Raw genomic sequence first — 21,117 nt, 5'->3', positions numbered from 1 at the left:
TAGCCCCAGTGTCAGTGTATAAAGTGCTTTAAGTTCTGTTGTTATTTTTTTTTTTATTGTTGTTGTGTTGTTCTCAGCAAGCGATCTTTTAGTGAAGTGAGTGTTGTTATTATTATCATAACTGTTGTTGCTTGCGTTTGTTGTTGTTGCTGCTGCTTTAACTATGGCTAATGTTAAAAGCTAAGTGACCATTAGGAACATTAGGAAACTCTTTTTTTGTTTTTTCATTTTCTGTGCTTCGAAAATATTGAACTAAAAGTGTGCGCTTACAGCGTTCAATTGTGAATTCAATTGGACGCCAGACAGTCAAATAGGACACGAGCAAACAACAACAACAACAACAGCTAAAGCAACGACAAGAAGAATTGAAGAAGCAGAAGAAGAAGATCAATATCGCAGCAATCGCAATAGCAGCTGCAGCTGTAAACAACGCTGTGCTGTGCTGCAACTGCGCAGCCGCGTCGAACCGAGGCCGATTAACCAGCTAGGCAGCAGAAGCAGTTGGCTGAGGTATAGGGGAGAGGGGATGCGCACTCGGCATTTCATGCTTTCTAATTTTTTCCAATTAGCACAAAAGCTGTGCTGTGCTGTGCTCTCTCTGGCCAATTGAGAATCGAAATCAAAATCATCGTTTTTCTTTTTTTGTTGTTTGTTTCATTTGCGGATGCAAAGCTTTATTTTATTTTCTTTTAGTGTTGCGGCAACGTAACACAAAAGCTGTGAAAAGGTATTAAGCATCATTATACACAAATCAAAACAATGTGTAAAGAAAATAAGAACACAAAAAGTGGCCTGTCATGAGCCCCCCACCTCGCTCCCTCTCATTCTCTATCACTGTCACTCCTTACTCTGGTTACTTATTGACAATACTATACGCAAGCCATTCACATTCCCACACACTCAGACTGCAAGTTTGTCCATGAGAGAGACAGAGAGAGAGAGAGGGATAGTAGTGCACCTGTGTGTCTGTCTGTTCTTTTACACATATCGTCTGCACTGTCGTCTGTCAGTTATCTCCGGCTTTCATTGCCATTGATCCAAATACAACAGAACGAGAGAGCGACAGAGAAAGACAGTGCATATCTTAGATATGTGCATGCACAGTATGTGTGTATGTGTCAAATGGCAACTAATCACTAATCAGTTGCCATCATCATCACCATCACCATCATCATCATCATGGACTTTTCAACTTTTCAATGTGAAAAATACTTTATGATATCCCCTCGACCCCGACCTCAACTACAATTTCCAACTCCACAGCATTTCTCAAGAGTTGCTTGCTTGGCTTGCTGTGGTTGTTGTTGTTGCTTGGCTGGTTACTTCTTAGCGCTTTGCTTTGGTTGCTTGGCTGGTTCTTATTTACGTTACGTGTTATGCAGCGCTCTGCCGATTTCACTTCATCTTCTTTAACGTACTTACATGTTTTCCGTCGTCGTCGTCTGCTTCTTCTGCTTCACCGTCTTCGTCTTCACATCTCATTTTTTGACGTTATTTATTTATTTAATTTTGTTGTTTTTTTTTGTTGTACTTTTTTTTTTGTTTTATGCACTTGCTGAACGCGCGAACAGCTTTTAGACTTAGTTCAGAGAGCAAATAAATCTTGTTGACAACACAGCACAGCTCTCTCACACTCACACACACACGCACGTGCATACAAAAACGTAGTGCACGTTAAAAATTCTCATTAAGTGGGAGCTTTGAAGGAGCTGCAAGAACGAGAGCGAAAATTACGCGAGCACGTATACGAGAAAGAGTTAAACACGAGGAGGACATTTGCTTTATACCGGTAAGTGAACATACATTGTTGTTTTTGTTGCTTTGTGCATGAGTATTTATTGCTTGTGTGCGTGTGTGCATGGGAAAAGACTAAAGTATGCAATTGAGAACTGAATGTTTGTGCATATCGTGAGCTAACAAAATTTTCAATGTTACCAGATAGCTTTTAAGCTAGCTAATAATCGATAAGCGATAAACGATTTTTGCAGAAGGCAACTTTAACGATTTTTGCTAGTCGTTAAAGAGTAATGAGTGTGCGGCATTTGTTTGTTTCTTTTTCTTTTCTCAAGCAAAGTCTTAATGAAGCTAATGAGTTCACATATCAATCAAACAGCAATCGAATCATTTAGCGAAGAATACCGCAAGAAACACACACACACACAGAGACAGAGACACACACGCTGACAAGAAGAGAGCGGTGTTAAATGCATTTGATCCGTCTTGGGGCGCATTAAGTGCACCGTTAACTACTTCGAATTCTAATCAAGCTGATGTGCGACTTGCGACAAAAACCAAAGAACGCCGCTCGGTGGCACAATAAACTCAATTCCTCGCGCCAGTTAAAAAAAAAGAGACAACAAGAACAAAAAACAAACACACAGACATGGACACATTAAGAGAGACAGGTAACAAACACGCGACTTGGCCATAAATGCAATGCCAAGTTGCAAGTTGCCAGTCGCAAGTTGCAAGTTGCAAGTTGTTGTTGTTGTTGTCGCATCGTTGTTGCAAGTTGGCAAACGGAGATCAGCAGCAAACGACAGTCTCCAACTGCAAATGTCTTGCTCACTCTATCTCTTTCTCTCCATCTCCATCTGCATCGCCATCTCCTTCTCCCTCTTTTCTCTGTCTGTCGGTCTTCCTCTTTAGGTGTCTATCTGTGTTGGCCTCAAATCGTTTGCTTTGCAGCATGGGACACCCTAAGAAGACATCTCGTCTTCTGTCTGTTGAATTCTTCTATTACTATTTGATCTATGAGCAAAACAAGTCTTCTCTCTCCACTTCTTCGTCCGCCTTCTCACTCTTCTCTCCACTTCATGTAGAACTTGTAGAGATGTTTTGCATCTTCTGCTGCTGCTGCTGCTGATGGATTTTGCTATTCGGATTCATTTGAATTTCATTCATTGTTTGACATCTTTCTTTATGTGCGACTTTCGTTCGCCAACTACTACCGGCAATAAACAACATCCACATTCACATCAACGCCTCAGTCCCTTCTCTCTCCCCTCCCCTCCCCTCCCCTCCCCACCGTTTGTGGATGACGCATAATTTATAAGTTAATTCGATTTTTGTTGGCCATCATCTGACTGCCTATTGGCATCGTTTCTTCAGCTTCAGCTTCAGCTCGTTGTCAGAATACGGAAACACAAATACAGCTAAAGATGCAGATACAAATACAGCTATAGCTACAGATACAACATCAACATGCGATGCCTTTCTTCGAAAAATGTTAATTTGCGTTCAACAAGTTTTTTTTTCTTTTTCTGCTTTAACAATTTGAACATTTTTTCTTGTTCTCTGTCTTCATTTTTTTTTTTCTTTCGAAATCTCAACCGGCGTCTAACTGTTCTTTTGCCTTTCTATGCTGCATACAAAACAAAAAGTTGAAGATGAAAAATAAAGACTGTTACCAACTCACTTCTTGGACTGTTTTGTTCCCCTTCCCTCCTCTTCCCATCCCCTCCACGATCCGAATGCGCTGCATTCCAATAATGAAATGGAAATCTTTGCCCAAATCTCGATGAACTCCGTTTAAAAAAAAGGGAGAGTAAAGTAAAGATACAAAAGCGCAAGTCTCTTAGGAAAGTCTTTAAAGCACTTGAAAATGTTTAAGGAAAAGTTTTTAGAGATATTTAAATCGGAATAAAATAAAATTCAATTCAACGAAATAATATAAAAGTACAATTCTCCTATAAAAGTATTTAAAACGCTTGAAGAGAAAGTTCTTTAAGAAATGTTAAAGATACATTTAAATCTGAGTGCGTTCAATGCTCACAAATGTATATATATATTTGCTATTTGTTGCAATGTTGCAAGTTACCAGTTGACTTCGCTGACAAAACGAAACTAAATGCAACAAAACAAAAGGCTGCTCCCAGTTCTCCCAGTTGCAAATTCCCAAAACACTTTTGTGGTTGCAGCTGTTGCTGCTGATGTTGCTGCTGCTGTTGCTGCTGCTGTTGCTGTTGTCGGGCAATTTGACACGTTCTCGACTCTTCACAGACGCCCATTTTGAATATTAGAAATACGGATGTTCCCTCCCTCTCCCCCTCTGTATATATGTGTGTGTGTTTATATTTCCATTAGCAAACCATTTGCACCTTATCCCAACGGCCTGTGGCAAATTGCTGTGCTTTGGCATCTGGCCAATTTCATAGACTGCATTGCCCTAAATAAGGCTGGATTAATATGTCAGATGCGAATTATATATTCACTCTACTGGCCTGCAAAGATAATTCATATACCACAAATAGCTTTTTCCTATTACAAAAATTACAACCATGTGAGTTTGAAGTGTTTTCTCAAATCATTCACAAATTTGCTAAGTAGTTAACAAGTATTCACTTAATTAAACATAATAGAAAGATCAGTTTCTGTCAGTCTGTTTGATGTGGCATAAATTTACTATACTTATTTTTTATTTATAATAGTTACAAATTAAATATAAAATTTTAAGCCTTCGGCTTAAATTTACTTATATAGACATCACTTAGACAAAATCAAGAATAAGCCACATAAACACTTTGCTATCTAGCAATATTTTGTATGTTTAATATTCTACTCATAATTTATTTAAAGTTCTTAACTCTATTTGCTTCAAAAGTCATATTTATGTTGTTAGTTTTCTTTTGATTCATTAACATCTCTTTTTTCTTCAGTATTATATTTATTTATTACTAATTTATTTTTATTTTTAAATAAACGGATGTGTTAACAAAGGAATAAAGCTTACGATACCATCTTAGATAAAAAATGTAATCCCAAATGAAATCCACTATGAGGAATTTTTATATAAATATTTTAAAAATAACTTTAAATAGGCGAAATATAATAAAACATCATTCGATAGCTCAGTTTGCATTGAATTTTAGAATCTTTCTGATATTAAATTTTAGAAATATATGAATTCGAATTTTCTTTACCGAACATCATACCATATATCATCACAAATATATTTTTTTTGAATAACTTTTATGTTAACGATGCGATTGAAATAATGAAATTTGCTCAGCTTGCTGTGATTTTAAGAATCTTGCTGATATTAAATCATATAAATATATATTTTTTAATGATTCTAAGTAGATAAAAGGTGCAATATGTGATTTGATAGTGAAATTAACTCAGTTTGCATTGAATCTATGAATCTTGCTGATATTATTAATATTATTAATCATATATATCATAAATATATATATTTCTTAAGTATCTTTAAGTAGACAAAATGTGAAATATGTGATTCGATAGTGAAATTAACTTAGCTTGCATTAAATTTAGGAAACTTGCTGATATTAAATCATATATATATATATTTTTTAAATAACTTCAAGTAGACATAATGTGAAATATGTGATATGATAGTGAAACTAGCGGAGTCGGCATTGATTTGAAGCAACTCTTTGTGGCGATTTCGAACAACAGTTACAATAAACGGGTAAATAAACCCACTAACGATTAACTAAGTATTGCCCAAAAAGAAAAAAGTGGCTGACTGACTGACTGGCTGGTTGTTTTGTGGCTCATTGTGTGGCTGATAATGGCGCCATAAACAATATAATGTTAGCACCAGTTCAGTTCAGTTGAGTTCAGTTCAGTTCAACTAGTTCCAGGTGCAGTTTCGAAACCAGTTTCAATTCAAATTGGGTGCAAAAGAAAGTGAACCATTTTTGGGGGAACGTATTTCATTTTTTATTTCTATTGCGATTACTTATTATTATTATTATTATTATTATTGTTGTTGTTGCTATTTATGGTGCACAGACAATTTTCCACATGCAGCATGCAGCTTGCGGATTGCCAATTGTATTATTATATGATGATGATGATTATAATTAACATGAATATGCTTGAGTTGAGTTTGGTTTTCATTTTTGTGCAACTCAAAGAAGGCGCCGCTTCGTTAAAAAAACCAGAAAAGCAAAAGAAACAAAACAAAGCTCAATAAGTAACTGCGTTTTGTTTGGTGATTTACCGTTTAACTGATTATGTGTGTGTGTGTGAGTGTGTGTGTGTGTGTGTGTGTGTGAGAGTGGAAAAACGCTATAATTCGAAAGTGGTCGCCGTATAGCCAATTTTCCCAAGCCAAACCGCCCAAATGGCTTTTCATATGCTATTTGCCTCAATTTGTGGCAAGCTAACTCGGATGGTGGAGTGAGTGGGGAAAGAGAGGGGTGGGGGGGAGAACGTGGGCAGCGACGGTCAGCTGCATGAAAATGAAAAGTGAAAACTGCGCAAAAATTGTGCGACAATTTTCTTTTCCATTTCATTTGATCGATGCGGCAAATATAGCGTAGCAGACAGCAAGTTGCAGTGGCAAGTGGCAAGTAACGAGTAGCAAGTGGAAAGCCCCCAAAAACCTCGCCTCCCATCATTTTCAAATCCTCATTCAAAATGCGATACTGTTAATTGCAAACTGCGACGGCGACGGCGACGGCAACTGTTGCTGCCTGCCATTACCATTAATTAAGCGTTAGCGGAGCGTGCAACATGCGCACCATGCCACTATGCCACACCAGCAACGAACAGTTGCCGCACTTTCTTTGGCTTACATATTTAGACCTCGAGACTGGCAGACAGAGCCGGCGGAGTTGCAGACTTGGCTATTAAGTAGATCCCGGCCAGGCGGGCCACTTAATTGGGCGCCACGGCGTGGCAGCAACACAAGAGTCTCTCTCTCTCTTTCTATGCCTCTCTGGGTGGCTGCAACGGTGTGGCAGCAACATCAACAGCAGCAGCTGTCGAGCCACATGCAAAACAGTTAGACGCGTTCGTTGCTTGCTTCTTTGCTTGGTTGCTTGCTTGGCACGAGTTTGATTTTGTTGGCTCGAAATCTTGATCTTGATCTTGGCCACAACACAGCTGATCAACAACAACAACAACAGCAACATAAATAGAGTTGACGACGGATTCTTTACCGTTTTAGCGGACAAATGTGGTCTACAAGTTTTGTCTAATTAGCCTGTCGAAAAAAAAACAAACACACACACAAAAAAAACTAAAGAAGAACGAAGAGTGAAGAGTGAAAACAGCTGCAGAGCAAAACAACAGAAAAGAGAAATTAATTGGGCTCAAATTAAAGACAAATACAACAAAATTTATACAGACAATTTACCGTTGTTAAATCGCATTTCTATTGATTGTTGTTGTTGTTGTTGTTGCTGTTTTCTGTTTGCTCTTTCCGACTGACGTATTCAATTTACAGTTCTACAGCGAGAGATTCTGACCGCATTTTTGCGCTTGAATTCAAAACCAACAACCAACAGCAACAACAACAACAATGCAGCTTAACAATAGCTGACTCTTTTAAATTGCTGCTGTATCTGTATCTGTGTGTGTGTGTGTGTGTGTGTTTGTATCTGTATCTTGTAGCTGTATCTGCAGCTGATGACTCGATCCGTCATTTTGCCTTTTTGTGTATACAATCGAACATTGAAAGCAGCGCTCGCAACAATAATTTCGATTTCATTTTCACCTGCCCTGATCACCTGTGCTTTGCGGTAAAAGTGTGCAAATAGAAGAAACGAACAAGAAAACAACAAGAAGTTGGAAAGAAGAAAACATCAAATAAAGCATAACTACGCCATCGCCATCCATAAAAGAGAGAAGCAAATCAAATCAAATCAAATCATAAAAGAATTTAAAGTTCACTCAGAGTTTTTTTTTTCCTTTTTTTTCGTTTCTTGCTGTTTTTATTATGATTGCTCGACGCTTGTGGGTTGGGAGTGAGCAGTGATTGATTGATTGATTGATTGATTCATGCCAGTGTCCAAATGTCGGCGTCTTTCAAATCTTGCTGCCACTTGCCGCTCCACCAACATCAACATCAGCAGCAGCAGTGAAAGTGCAACACGCCTCGCAGCGTATTCACAAATTGAACTGAGCCACCTGATTACAGTTAGTTTCGCGCAGCTGTTTTTCTCAGCATTGCGATCCGGATTTTACTATTTCGAATTCGTCAACAATTAATTATTCGAGGTATATTTCAAATGGGTGACTAGAAATCTTTTATAGATACTTCTATTTGCTGATTATTTACCTTAAAAGTAATTCATATTTTTTAAAGAATGCAATATAGCACAAAAAAAAAATAAGTTGAAATGAAATAGAATAGAACGGAATGGAATTAACTAAATGAAGTGAAATTAAATGAAAGGAAATGAGATAAGATGAAATGAAATGAGATGTAATGAGATGAAATGCTAAGAAATGAAATGAAACAAAGTGAAATAAAATGAAATGAAACGCAAGAAAATGAAATGAAATAAAATGAAAATGCAATAAAAGTTAACAAAAAAAATAAAATAATTTACAATAAAGTACAATACAACAAAATAAAATAAAAAAAAATGCATAAAAAGGGAATTTATTCTATTATTATGTTGAAAATTATTATAAATGTTATCTTTACTTCTTTTTTATGATTATAATGATTTTAATCAAAATTATTTTACTTTTAATGGAATATTTTGAAGTGACCCAACTCAAAGAATATAAAATCGTGCTAAACAAATAAAAGGACACATTGCTACAGTTTTATATATTAAATATTAAACTAAAATTTTTTGGCTCACAGTTTGTGCACAGATAAAAAACGGAACAAACCCAAGTGTGAAAATATGTACTTAAATTTGTTGATACCAAAATTCTTAAATTCAGTATTAAAATTCTGTATTGTTTTCTGATATAATATATTAACGAGCCATAAATATATAATATTTACTTGCACTTTTTGAAGATATTGATATTCATGCATTCGAATTTTGTAGATACTAAATAATGTCCATAATACTCAAACAATATTAATTAAGCAACTTAATTCATTCTTACAAATTCCCTTCAAAAAACAAGTTTAAATAGTTGGAAGCTGTATTTTTTTCAGTAAATTCTTTGCAAGTCCCGCTTATTTGTTTTGATATTGTTAAAGTTTTAGCTCGCTCTTGGAAAATTGTTAATCATAAATTTGATACCCGAAGATAAATCGCTGAGAGAGAGAGAGCTCACAGCAACTTGTAGCTAGCGGCGTGCCACACTCTGTGGCAATTGATAAGTGGTGGCATTCAACTTTGAACCTTTCGACGAACCCCAAAGGCAATTGCCAAGCCATTGAAATTACACGCAATATCGTTTATCGTGGCGAGAGACTCCGATTAGTGTGTCCAATCGGTAATCGATGCTGATTGACCCGAAGGTTTCGATCGATTGCAACTTGCAACTGATCGTTGCACTTAAGTGCCACAACACTTTAAAGATATCATGCATTATCGCACTTATAATTCGATTTGCACCAATCTTTGTCTTGGGGCTGGTCAGTGAGCTATGACCTTACAATTTGTTATCTAACGAATTTCTATCAATTGAGTGTTATTACGACCAATAATAATCACTTTTTCGATAACGCATGCCGATAACAGAACATTTTTTGCAACTTAAGCGAGCTTCAATTTATGTGAAAATATCTCTTTTTATTATATAGATAATTGTTCCCTAGAAATAGTATGTCAAATTACATATACAAAATAAATGTAGAATTTTTTTGAATGGGAAAACATATACTACTTTATAACTAATAGAAAAGATTGAAGCAAATATCCATTTAAAAGCTTTTTTGTAAAATGGAACTCAATTGCAAATCTGTTAACTCATTATAGCTATATAGAAAATGTACTTGTTATTGTTTTAAGCACAGACAAGCTGGATTGTTAGAGCTGTTTATTATGTTGTATTATTTTTTACTTGATTTTTTGCATTATATTTCTCAAGTACAACCTATTGTCAGATTCATACAACTACTTATATAGCAAAGTTATAAGAAATGAATTATGAATATGAATTCTTTGTTTGCCAACGTTGTTTAAACACAAGCAAGCGCGATTGTTTGGAAATATATTTGATCTTTTTATTACTAATTATGATTAATTTTGTATGGAGCAGACCGATGGTGTATCTATTTATTACATACATTTTGTTATTTAAAGATTCAAATTCCGAAACACTAGAAATTTAATGCGAGAGAGGAATGAAGCAAATAACTTTATGGGAATTCATTGTTGGATTCGACTTATATTCTTAATATATTTTATTTATAACTTTAAATTAAATTTCTAGAATACAAAGATCTATATAGAAAAGTATTTGCGAAATCACTAACATTGAAATCATATTTTGCTGCGTCTACAACTGATTCGCTTTTTGTTCAAAGTATTCAGAGTGGCAACCACAGTGTGGCAGCGATTAAATTACAGCTGCCGCACGTGCCACAAGCCACAAAAACCACATGTTAAGCTGCAAGCTACAACCACACGATTAAAAAGATTCATTTAATGATAATGTTTAGTGCAATGACAAACCAAATAATCTCTTTCTCCCTTTTCTCTTTTTCATTTTCAGATATAGAAGTAGCGGCGAAATCGCCAGCATGTGGAGCCCACAAAAAGGTCCTACACGTCTGTGGGACCTTAGACTGAGTAGCTGTATATTTATTTTACATTTAATGGTGAGTTTACAATCCCAACAAATAATAATAGTAAAACAGATGCGAAATTAAAAATAGAAACACTTTCGAACATTTAACTCATATTACAATAAGTAGATACCCCTTAATTATATGCAATTTAAAATTATAAATGATCGACGAAAAAGTTAAAAATAAGAATTAATGCTATTTTTAACTTTGCAACTGGATAATTACAACTAATGGTATTATAAGTGGTAATTAACAAACTCTCTATTAAGAAATTTCATCATAAATCACAAATCGAAACTTTCTACAAATTTGTTTGTCACGAAATTTTGTCCATGTCTAAGCTTTCGACACCTGCGAACAACTTGACAAACACTCGTATAAGAACTTAATGTTACGATAATATTGTCAAGGCTATCAGAAAAGATATCGAAAGGGTAAGGTTGAGTTTACTCGACTCGATGTGACTAAATTTGGTAGATTTATTTATGAAATTTGCTTAAACTTTTTTTCAGTTCCGATTAGCTAAACCATTAAATCGATGTATTATCTATATCTTGATATTGCATTGCATTGATTAATGACTAAACATAACTAAATTTTGTAGCAATAAAAGTGAAGTATAGACAATGGGTCAACAACTGTTCTATATAATTTCTGGGAATTTCGCTTTCAAACTGATTAGAAGTTGATTACAAAAACGTGTCTAATCAGTGTTTATTAGCTAGCTACTAATATGATCGTTGGATAGTGATAAATATGGTAGATTAATTGTTTATTTATATAAAAAAAAAAAAGGTTGTTGGTACATAAATAAATATTGTAGTTGGAAGAGTCTAGAACAAACAGCACTTAATAAATAAGTTTAGAACTTCTCGCCAATTGGCTTGATGGTCAGTTCGTGAATCTGGACATTTGGTGGCGTCTGAATACAGTAAGTGACGGCATCGGCAACATCCTCGGAGCGCAGCATTGGAAACTCGATATTGATTGCCTTAATGGCCTCCTTGTCAATGATCTCGGTATCCACAGCGCCGGGACTAACGCTCTGAGAGAGTGGGAGAGTGGGAGAAAGATTAATATATAGCAAACAAAAACATATTCTTCATTTCAAACTTACGGTAATCTTAGTTTTCGTGCCCTTGGCGGCAAACTCCTGACGCAGCACCTCGGTGAGAGCGGTGATCGCATGCTTCGATGGCGAATACATGTTCAAGCTCATGCCCGGCACATTGGGCACAGCGTGACCCGCAACGCTGTTGATGATGACCACATGACCGTCATCGATCTTGCGACGTTCCAGCGACTGGAATGCCTCGCGAGTGCACCACGAGACACCCAGGACATTGGTGTCGAGAATGGCACGCAAATCGGCACTGTTTCCCGCCCCAATGATCGTGGTGTGACGCACAATGCCGGCGTTATTCACCAGGACATCGGCACCGCCCAGCGTCTGATCGACCCAGGCGAATGTCTCGATCACCTGCTGCTCATCGCTCACGTCGCATTTGCGGCCATGGAAACGCGACGCCTGATCAGCGGGCAACGCTGCCTTGATCTCGTCGAGGCGATTCTCGCGACGGGCCAAACCCACAACGATCATGCCCTTGGAAACCAAATCTTTACAGCATGCGGCACCAATGCCAGAGCTGGCACCGGTCACAACGGCAACGCGATTCAACCAACGATTCATTATTTTCAATCAAAATTTCTCTTGCTTGCTGCGATGTGACAAGGCACAAACTGAAGCCGTAGCTCCAATGGGGCACAGCTTTTATAGTGCTTTTTTTTCGCCTGCCGAACGTCCAACTATTTTCGCTACGTCTCCCTCCCTGCACAACCCTTTATCACTTAACTCTTTCTCTCTCTCGCTCTCTGACTCTGTGAGTGCGGCCCCCCAAAAATACGTCAAGTCATGCTGATTACCCAGACTTGTCCACTTAGAAGCAACCTTGAATGACAATACGTGTGCTCTGCTCTCTTCTTTCGTTTCGTGTTGTCTCGCACTCTCCCGCTCTCTCGATCAGCTGGCTGACAGAAAAGCTCTTCCAGCCATATATAGTAAGAGAGTAAGCGAATCAGCATTACGCGTCACATTCGGCAAACCAAAACAACAAAAAAGCTCGCTGCTCAAAGAGGGTGTGCTCAACTTGTCATCGTTAAATAATTCTAGAAAGCGCCTCAAAATATATACAAAAAATAGTATTTTGTAGTTTGGTTAATAATATACCAAAAAAGCATATGTTTACAGTTTATGTGTTTGAAATTGTCACGTCACTTTTAAATCAAACATATATTTTTAGGGTATTAAAACGTCGTTACTCTACGATATTGCTTTGCTCTTGCCATGCTCTGAGAGCATTGAGGAATAAATAAAGACTAATTTACATTTGATGTTTACAAATTAATGAAATGAGCTAATATTGGGAAGTAAACTAAACATTTGCTGATTACGGTTTTCAATTTCAAGTAATATAATTAATAAAAATTAAACATTTTTGGTAGCATCATGTTGACGCAGAGTAGTTTTATACAAATTAATCTAATGAAAGGCACGCCTTTCTTTTATCAAGCTGACGACATTTTACAAGCAAGAGCAGCAAGCTAAATTATTCAATAATATATTCTTCTAAAATACAGTTGGAATTTAATTTTGTTCATTAAAAAATTAAAAAAAAAAAATTTTATATTTTTGTAGTATATTTTTCAATAGCGATGGTTTCACACGAATTAAACTTATTAAGTTATTATTTAACTGATGATATTTTAATAGTTACAGAAATAAACTAAATTATTCCCATGTAACGATATTGTTCTATAATAAAGTGGAAATTTGCTGTTGTTTTGTAGATTTCAGTTCGAAATCTCATAGAATCACTCACACATATAGCATCGTTGTCGTAGGTTATTTGAATTAACACAAATTAAAGAAATAAAAGACGTGCTTTTTTATACTCGCTACTCATGGGGTAGAAGGGTATTATAACTTTGTGCCGGCAGGAAATGTATGTAACAGATAGAAGGAGGCATCTCCGACCCCATAAAGTATGCTATTGTAGTATATTCTTAATCAGCGTCAACAGCAGAGACGATCTAGCCATGTCCGTCTGTCCGTCTGTCCGTATGAACACCTAGATCTCAGAGACTATAAGAGATAGAGCTATAATTTTTTTAGACAGCATTTGTTTTGTTTGCACGCAGATCAAGATTATTTCAAATTTTTGCCACGCCCACTCCCGCCTCCAAAAATTGACAAATATCGAATAACAAGCGCAATTTTGAAACTAGAGCTGCAAATTTTGGCATCTAATAACTATAATAACTATATAATGACTATAGTTTTTGTAATTTCTGAAAATTTGGTTGCGAAATTGATTACAAATATGTGTTTAATCAGTGTTTATTAGCTAGCCTATAATACGATATTTGGTTGTTGGTACATAGATAAATATTGTAGCTGAAAGAGTCTAGAACAAACAGCACTTAATAAATAAGTTTAGAATTTCTCGCCAATTGGCTTGATGGTCAGCTCGTGAATCTGGACGTTTGGTGGCGTCTGAATACAGTAGGCGACGGCATCGGCAACATCCTCAGGACGTAGCATGGGAAACTCGATATTGAGGGCCTTCATGGCCTCCTTGTCAATGATCTCGGTGTCCACAGCGCCGGGACTAACGCTCTGAGAGAGTGGGATAGATATTAATATATAGCAAACAAAAACATATTCTTCATTTCAAACTTACGGTAATCTTAGTTTTCGTGCCCTTGGCGGAAAACTCCTGACGCAGCACCTCGGTGAGAGCGGTGATCGCATGCTTCGATGGCGAATACATGTTGAAACTTATGCCCGGCTCGTTGGGCACAGCGTGACCCGAAACGCTGTTGATGATCACCACATGACCGTCATCGATCTTGCGACGTTCCAGCGACTGGAATGCCTCGCGAGTGCACCACGAGACACCCAGGACATTGGTGTCGAGAATGGCACGCATGTCGGCACTGTTGCCCGCCCCAGTGATCATGGTATGACGCACAATGCCCGCACTGTTCACCAGGACATCGGCACCGCCCAGCGTCTGATCGACCCAGGCGAATGTCTCGATCACCTGCTGCTCTTCGGTCACATCACATTTGCGGCCATGGAATCGCGCCGCCTGATCAGCGGGCAACGCTGCCTTGATCTCACCGAGGCGATTCTCGCGACGGTCCAAACCCACAACGGTCATTCCCTTGGCCACTAGATTTTTGCAGCATGCCGCTCCAATGCCAGAGCTGGCACCGGTCACAACGGCAACGCGATTCAACCAACGATTCATTATTTTCAATCAAAATTTCTCTTGCTTGCTGCGATGTGACAAGGCACAAACTGAAGCTGTAGCTCCAATGGGGCGCAGTTTTTATAATACTATATTTATGCCCAACGTCCAAGTATTCTTGCTACGTCTTCCTCCCCACACAACCCTTTATCTCTTAACTCGTTTTCTCTCTTGCTCTGTGAGTGCGGCCCCCCAAAAATACGTCAAGTCATGCTGATTACCCAGTCTTGTCCACTTATAGCCTTTTTCCACTGCCACTCAGTTCTTTTACGTTTCGAACTGACTTTTTTTCTTATGGGTTTTTACATGGATAAGAAACGAAGAAACCGAGTTTTTGCAGTGGAAATAGGCTATTAGAAGCAACCTTGAATGACAATGTGTGTGCTGTGCTCTCTTTTTTTTCGTTTCATGTTATTTCGCTCCCTCGCGCTCTCTCGATCAGCTGGCTGACAGAAAAGCTGTTCCAGCCATAATTAGCAAGAGAGTGAGCGAATCAGCTTTACGCGTCACATTATGCAAAACCAAAACAACTAAAAAGCTCGCAGCTCAAAGAGGATGTGCCTTAAAAATTATACAAAAAATAGTATTTTGTAGTTTGGTTATTAGTAATATACCAAAAAAGCATATGTTTACAGTTTATGTGTTTGAAATTGTCACTAGCGCAAAATACTTAACGTCTCTTTTAAATCAAACATATATTTACAGGGTATTAAAACGTCGTCACTCTACGATATTGCTTTGCTCTTATCATGCTCTGAGAGCGTTGAGGAATAAATAAAGACTAATTTACATTTGATGTTTACAAATTAATGAAATGAGCTAATATTGGCAAGCAAACAATAAACATTTGCTGATTACGGTTTTCAATTTCAAGTAATATAATTAATAAAAATTAAACATTTTTGATAGCATCATGTTGACGCAGAGTAGTTTTATACAAATTAAACTTTCTTTTATCAAGCTGACGATATTTTAATAGCAAGAGCAGCAAGCTAAATTATTCAATTATATATTCTTCTGAAATAAATATGGAATTTTATTTTGTTGATTTCGAAATTTCAATAAAAAATTTTTTATATTTTTGTAGTATATTTTTGTAATAGCAAAGTTATTAAGTTATTATTTAACTGATGACATTTTAATAGCTACAGAAGCAAACTAAATTATTCTCAAGTAACGAAATTGTTCTAGAATAAAGTGAAAATTTAATTGCTTGCTGGTTTGCTGATTTGTAGATTTTAGTTCGGAATCTTATAGAATCATTCACACAGATAGCATCGTTGTCGTAGGTTAGTTTAATTAACACAAATTAAAGTAATCAAAGACATGTCTTTTTTAACTGATGACATTTTAATAGCTACAAACTAAGTTATTGAAAGAGTTAAATTATTTGTGAAGAAATTCTTCGAGTGACTAAGAAAATTGTTCTAGAATGAAGTTGGAACTTAATCGCTGTTGCTGTTTTATGTTTTATTTTTAGGTTTGAATGTACTTCGTAGGGATTGCGTTTCATAGAGTTAAGGTGGTGAAATAGCATTCGAGAATATTCAAGATTTATGAGCACTACCTTAGAAATTTGGGTGTTGATAGAAATACGCTTGGGATAAAGCAGTTTGGAGTGCTTAATAATCAATTATTGCCTATGACAGGTTCGCTGTATGAACTCAGCTGTTTGTTGCCACACATTGCAGACAATTTGGCACCGCATTGCGTTGTATTCTTTGTGTGTATTTGGGTATTAAAAAACAAAAAGAAAAGACCGAGGGGAAGAGGATGGGAGATGATGCGAAGACAACTGGATTGAATTGCTTTTGGGTCTTTGAATGCTGTTTGCGTGAAGCAAGTGGAGCAACTTTTACTGTTGCAAGTGCAACGAGAAATTCCATTTGCAATTTGGCTGCACCACAGAGAGGGAGCAACTGGTCAGCATTTTGTTGATGCCCCCTCTTGGAATCCGGCTCGTGTCTTGCCACAATTGGCAAGGCAGCTTTGGGGCAAGTATGCAAATGGCGCAGCCAGCTAGCTACTCAGCTAGCCGGAGACCTATCCAGATTCCAGATAGACGAGTTGTCTGCAGCTTTGCAGCTGCCTCACACTAACTTTTGCCAAAGTGCATTGGAATTTGCTTTCTCGCTGGTCACTCCGATGGCTGGCAAATTGAAGCGGCATTTCGTTTTTATTGGTAACATGTTTGGCTGGCCAGCAAGTGTAATTAAAATAAATAAAGTGATTAGCATTGAGAGAGGCAGAGGCAGAGACAGATACAGAGGCACAGCCTCAAGGCCATCAGCAGACGACCCTTTTGTGCCGCAGCGTGTGCGGTGGGGTTGAAGAAATGCTGCCAACCACAGCCACAGCCACAGCCAGAGCAACAGCCACAGTTAACTTAGCAACAAGTCTGGCAACTAGTATCTGTGGCTGCCCGTTAATTTAGTGCGCGAATTCCAAGCCAGATTCGTTGATGGCGATGTCTGCGATTTATACCAGTTGTGTTCGAGTTAGTGGTGGCAAGTGGCAACAGGCAACAGGCAAGTGGCAACTGGCAAGTTGCAAGTTGCAGCTGCAGGTGTCAAGTTTGCCTGTGGGAATTGCGTTAATTAGAAATTATAACGGTGCTCTACACATCGTTGGCAGCATCTAAACTCGACGATCTACATGTGAAAATTGTGCATCATGACCAAACCGACGACCAACAAAAAATCAACAGATAAATATATTTCTTAATGAGTAAAAGTCCAAGTTAATTAAAATTTGGTAGTGCAGATAAAATATGTTGCACCACTTTCAAGTGGCAAAATCTCTTCACAGGTTTGACTTGTAAAAAGTTTATGGCGAGTATTGATTGAAATATAATTTAAGATAAATAATACTAATATAGTATTTCTTTATAAATAGTTAAAAAAGATAGTTAGTTGGGTCTCTCAGAAAGTAGAGTTTACTCAAAATGTACTTAGAGAGTCTTCAAAATCGAGTGTCGAGCGTCAAACCTTTTACAAATTTTGGTTATAAAAATTTGTGCACTCTCTTTGTGATTGCTAACACTTATTGTTTATAAAACGTACAAAAAGTCAACTCAATTCTAGTTCAAAAATAAATAAAGGGTCTCGCAAGTCAAGTAATTTATTTCAATTGCTTATTATTAAAATAATCAATAAAATAATAATCTAATGATTGTTTACTATTGAAAGTCTTAGGAAGTTAGCTTGACTATTACTTAAAAATAAATAAAGGGTCTGATAAGCCTATTAAACTCGCTAAATGATTGCAATTGATCATTGTGAAAATACATGCAGTCTGTTAATCATTATTAGCATTTATTACTCATCAAAATTGATGAACTCTAGATCAAAAATTAATATAGGGTCATACAGGTCAATAAATTGATTACAATTTCTTGTTCAGTCTCGAAATCGTTTCCTACATTAATTGTATATAGAAAGTATTACGTCTCTTAGAGAGTCGACTAGACTCCTGCTTAAAGGGTCTCGCAAGTTCAGTAAATTCACTACATAACTCGAATCTAGAGATTGTTTGTTATGTCTTTTAGTTAGCAGAAATAACTACAGAAAACTCTCAGAAAGTCGTGCTGTTTACAATATCTAAACTTGAAATGCTTTTCTCTCTCTCTCTGTTTGCTTACAGTTTAGTTTAGTCATAGCTGGTAATGAACTGTGGCCCATGGAGCGGCCGGATGGAATGCCAAACATAGTTTCACTCGAGGTCATGTGCGGTAAGGATCACATGGATGTGCATTTGACCTTCTCCCATCCCTTCGAAGGCATTGTGAGCTCCAAAGGTGCGTGTGCCACAACTTTGACTAATGATGATGATTTGTAAATGTAAAATGCCAACGCTTCTTTTGTGTGTTGTTTTTGTAGGACAACACAGTGATCCACGTTGTGTGTATGTGCCACCATCGACGGGCAAGACGTTCTTCTCGTTCCGCATCTCGTATTCCCGCTGCGGCACCAAACCGGATCTCAATGGCCAGTTCTACGAGAATACGGTAAGTGGCACGAGTGGCAGATAGCAATGATGTGTTCTTGCTAAAACTTATAAAACACACAAATGGATCAAAGTGATCAGAGGGCTGCATCGAAATCGATTGCAACTTCGATTACTGATCGCTTGTTCCCACATTCACCTGCCTGCGAGGTCTTTTTCACTGGAGAGCAATTTACTTAAAACAAAACAACAAAAACCCCCCTCTCAACGTTCTCTTCTATATATATTGTAACCACAGGTAGTCGTGCAGTATGACAAGGATCTGCTTGAGGTCTGGGACGAGGCGAAACGCTTGCGCTGCGAATGGTTCAATGACTATGAGAAGACTGCCTCCAAGCCGCCGATGGTAATTGCCGATTTGGATGTAATACAGCTTGACTTTCGCGGTAAGTTTGCGCTTTGCCACAAAAACCACAAAAATGAAAAGGGCAACAAATGGAGAAGGGGCCAAAAACAAAAAAAAAAAAAAAAGCAGCCCTTGGCATTTCTCCTCGCATTTCAATTAACCGAAGCGCCGTCGAAATAAACGTTTTACGTTTTCTGTTGCTTTCTTTACCGGGCAGGCGATAATGTTGATTGCTGGATGGAGATACAACATGGCAAGGGACCCTGGGCGCCGCCAGTGAGCGGCATTGTGCCGCTAGGATCAACGCTCACCCTGGTTGTGGCCATCAATGACTATCGCGGTAAGTGAATGTCTCTCTCTCTCTCTCTCTTTCGTCCTCTCTCTCTTTCCGATCAAAATAATTCTCATTTTAAATGCCACTCTTGACTCTTGTTTATCGCACAGGTGAATTCGATATGCGCGTCAAGTCGTGTGTGGCTTCCGATGGCTCGGGACACGTGATCAATCTATCCGATGAATTCGGTTGTGTGCTGCGACCCAAGATGATCTCACGCTTCCTCAAATCCCGTGCCCCCGACGAACGTGCCACCGTCATAACGTACGCCTTCTTCCATGCCTTCAAGTTCCCCGATGCGCTGAGTGTGCACATCAAATGCAAGGTGGAGATCTGTCGTCATGGCTGCCTCGATCACTGCCAGAACACGGCCGGTGGCGATGGCCTCGGTCCGGCCATTGGCAGCGCGAATGAGCGCAAGGATGTCCATATGGTGGACAATGTGGGCAGCAGCAGCAGCAACGATTTGTTCCGCGACTTGGCCTTGCCACCGGCATCGATGGGCGGCCATGGCGGACAGTCGGCGACCCATGGTCTGGGCATGGGTTTGGATCATGACATTTTCTACGAGGACATTATACACGATCACAAGCAGACTATGGGCGGCGGCGGAGGTGGTGGAGGCAATGTCGGTGTCGGTGGCGTCGGCGATTTGTATGAGGAGAAGAGCGTTAATTTGCAGCCGCGTCCGGTGCACGAAATACCCGATGAGGAGGCCGATCTATCCGATCTGTTTGGCGACGATGATCTCAGCGACATGGACGCCGATGGCGAACGCTATTTGGGCTTGAAGAAGAGCGGCAAATTCCCGCATGGACCGCGTCAGCTGGAGGCTCAAAAGCGCATGGGAGTGCCGATGGCAGGACCACGTTCCCTCGAACCCAAATCGGAGATGGACGATGTCCCACGTCCCGTTTATCGGCCACAGGCGGAGGCATTGAAGCAACCACGCGAGGATCATATTGATTTGGATGATGCAGTCGATGAGGCACAAAACACGAGCTCAACGGAAACGCCAACGTCACAGGAGCAGCGACGTCGTCGTCGTCGTCGGTCGCTGGTGATTGCCGATCGCAAGGTGCGCAGCGCCGATGTGGGCGTCAGTGGACTGTACGATGTCATCTCAGAGGCGGATCTGGCCTTTTCGCCCGATGCCAAACAGGAGGCGGTCACCGTCTTCCAGGGCAAGATCAGTGAGGAGGTTGTCTATGGCATTTGCATGCCGGTGCCCGGTTTTAGCATACTCTTCATTGTGGTCATATCGGCGACAATTGTGTCGGCCTTGATTGCCGGCTCGCTGCTCTATCGCTATCAGCTGCAGAAGGAGGCGCTCGAGAAGCAGACGCCAATGCCAGTGCCCGGCACTTTGGCCTCATGGATGACGTTGCGTCTGTTCCGCATGCGACACCTGCAACAGCAGCAGCAGCAGGAGCAACAGCGACAGCAGCAGCAGCAACAGACGGTGCCCAGTGCTGAGGCGGTGCAGTGAGAGAGATCACTTCAGTATTCCTGTTTACACTCCCTTCCCGCCTTCCTACCCCCACTTTTCTCCTACTCATCCCTAACTGCAGCATTTCATGCGCTCTTTTCTTTGTGTTTTTCATTTGATATCCAATTGACTGACAAGTTCTGTTTGCACCTCGACCAGAAGAAACATGCA

General features: G+C 38.9%; 3 protein-coding genes across 3 annotated transcripts; 1 reads left to right on the top strand and 2 right to left on the bottom strand.

The window, feature by feature from the left end:
- On the top strand, nucleotides 1–21,117 carry LOC133848082 (uncharacterized). Its single transcript, XM_062283461.1, has 8 exons — nucleotides 1–96; nucleotides 1,572–1,789; nucleotides 10,384–10,489; nucleotides 18,415–18,568; nucleotides 18,651–18,778; nucleotides 19,016–19,163; nucleotides 19,341–19,463; nucleotides 19,568–21,117. The coding sequence occupies exons 3-8, from the start codon at nucleotides 10,412–10,414 to the stop codon at nucleotides 20,944–20,946; spliced, it is 2,010 nt and encodes a 669-aa protein (XP_062139445.1). The 5' UTR covers nucleotides 1–96; nucleotides 1,572–1,789; nucleotides 10,384–10,411; the 3' UTR covers nucleotides 20,947–21,117.
- LOC133848083 (farnesol dehydrogenase-like) lies at nucleotides 11,215–12,209 on the bottom strand. The gene is made up of 2 exons (XM_062283462.1): nucleotides 11,577–12,209; nucleotides 11,215–11,504 (listed from the first exon to the last, which is right to left on the bottom strand). The coding sequence occupies exons 1-2, from the start codon at nucleotides 12,147–12,149 to the stop codon at nucleotides 11,322–11,324; spliced, it is 756 nt and encodes a 251-aa protein (XP_062139446.1). The 5' UTR covers nucleotides 12,150–12,209; the 3' UTR covers nucleotides 11,215–11,321.
- Nucleotides 13,867–14,821, bottom strand: LOC133849007 (farnesol dehydrogenase-like). The gene is made up of 2 exons (XM_062284810.1): nucleotides 14,200–14,821; nucleotides 13,867–14,135 (listed from the first exon to the last, which is right to left on the bottom strand). The coding sequence occupies exons 1-2, from the start codon at nucleotides 14,770–14,772 to the stop codon at nucleotides 13,953–13,955; spliced, it is 756 nt and encodes a 251-aa protein (XP_062140794.1). The 5' UTR covers nucleotides 14,773–14,821; the 3' UTR covers nucleotides 13,867–13,952.

The sequence above is a fragment of the Drosophila sulfurigaster genome, chromosome X (genome assembly GCF_023558435.1).
Source record: "Drosophila sulfurigaster albostrigata strain 15112-1811.04 chromosome X, ASM2355843v2, whole genome shotgun sequence".
Taxonomy (NCBI): domain Eukaryota; kingdom Metazoa; phylum Arthropoda; class Insecta; order Diptera; family Drosophilidae; genus Drosophila; species Drosophila sulfurigaster.
The sequence above is the reverse complement of the archived record's forward strand: the minus strand, read 5'-3'. Positions and strand labels throughout refer to the sequence as shown.

Bases quoted from the DNA above. Each gene is read 5' to 3' on its own strand.
- LOC133848082 (XM_062283461.1), top strand. From the start codon at position 10,412: ATGTGGAGCCCACAAAAAGGTCCTACACGTCTGTGGGACCTTAGACTG. The intron at 10,490-18,414 runs GTGAGTTTACAA...GTTTGCTTACAG, and splicing joins TATTTATTTTACATTTAATG to TTTAGTTTAGTCATAGCTGG. The intron at 19,464-19,567 runs GTAAGTGAATGT...TTTATCGCACAG, and splicing joins GGCCATCAATGACTATCGCG to GTGAATTCGATATGCGCGTC.
- LOC133848083 (XM_062283462.1), bottom strand. From the start codon at position 12,149: ATGAATCGTTGGTTGAATCGCGTTGCCGTTGTGACCGGTGCCAGCTCT. The intron at 11,505-11,576 runs GTAAGTTTGAAA...CCACTCTCTCAG, and splicing joins GCACGAAAACTAAGATTACC to AGCGTTAGTCCCGGCGCTGT.
- LOC133849007 (XM_062284810.1), bottom strand. From the start codon at position 14,772: ATGAATCGTTGGTTGAATCGCGTTGCCGTTGTGACCGGTGCCAGCTCT. The intron at 14,136-14,199 runs GTAAGTTTGAAA...CCACTCTCTCAG, and splicing joins GCACGAAAACTAAGATTACC to AGCGTTAGTCCCGGCGCTGT.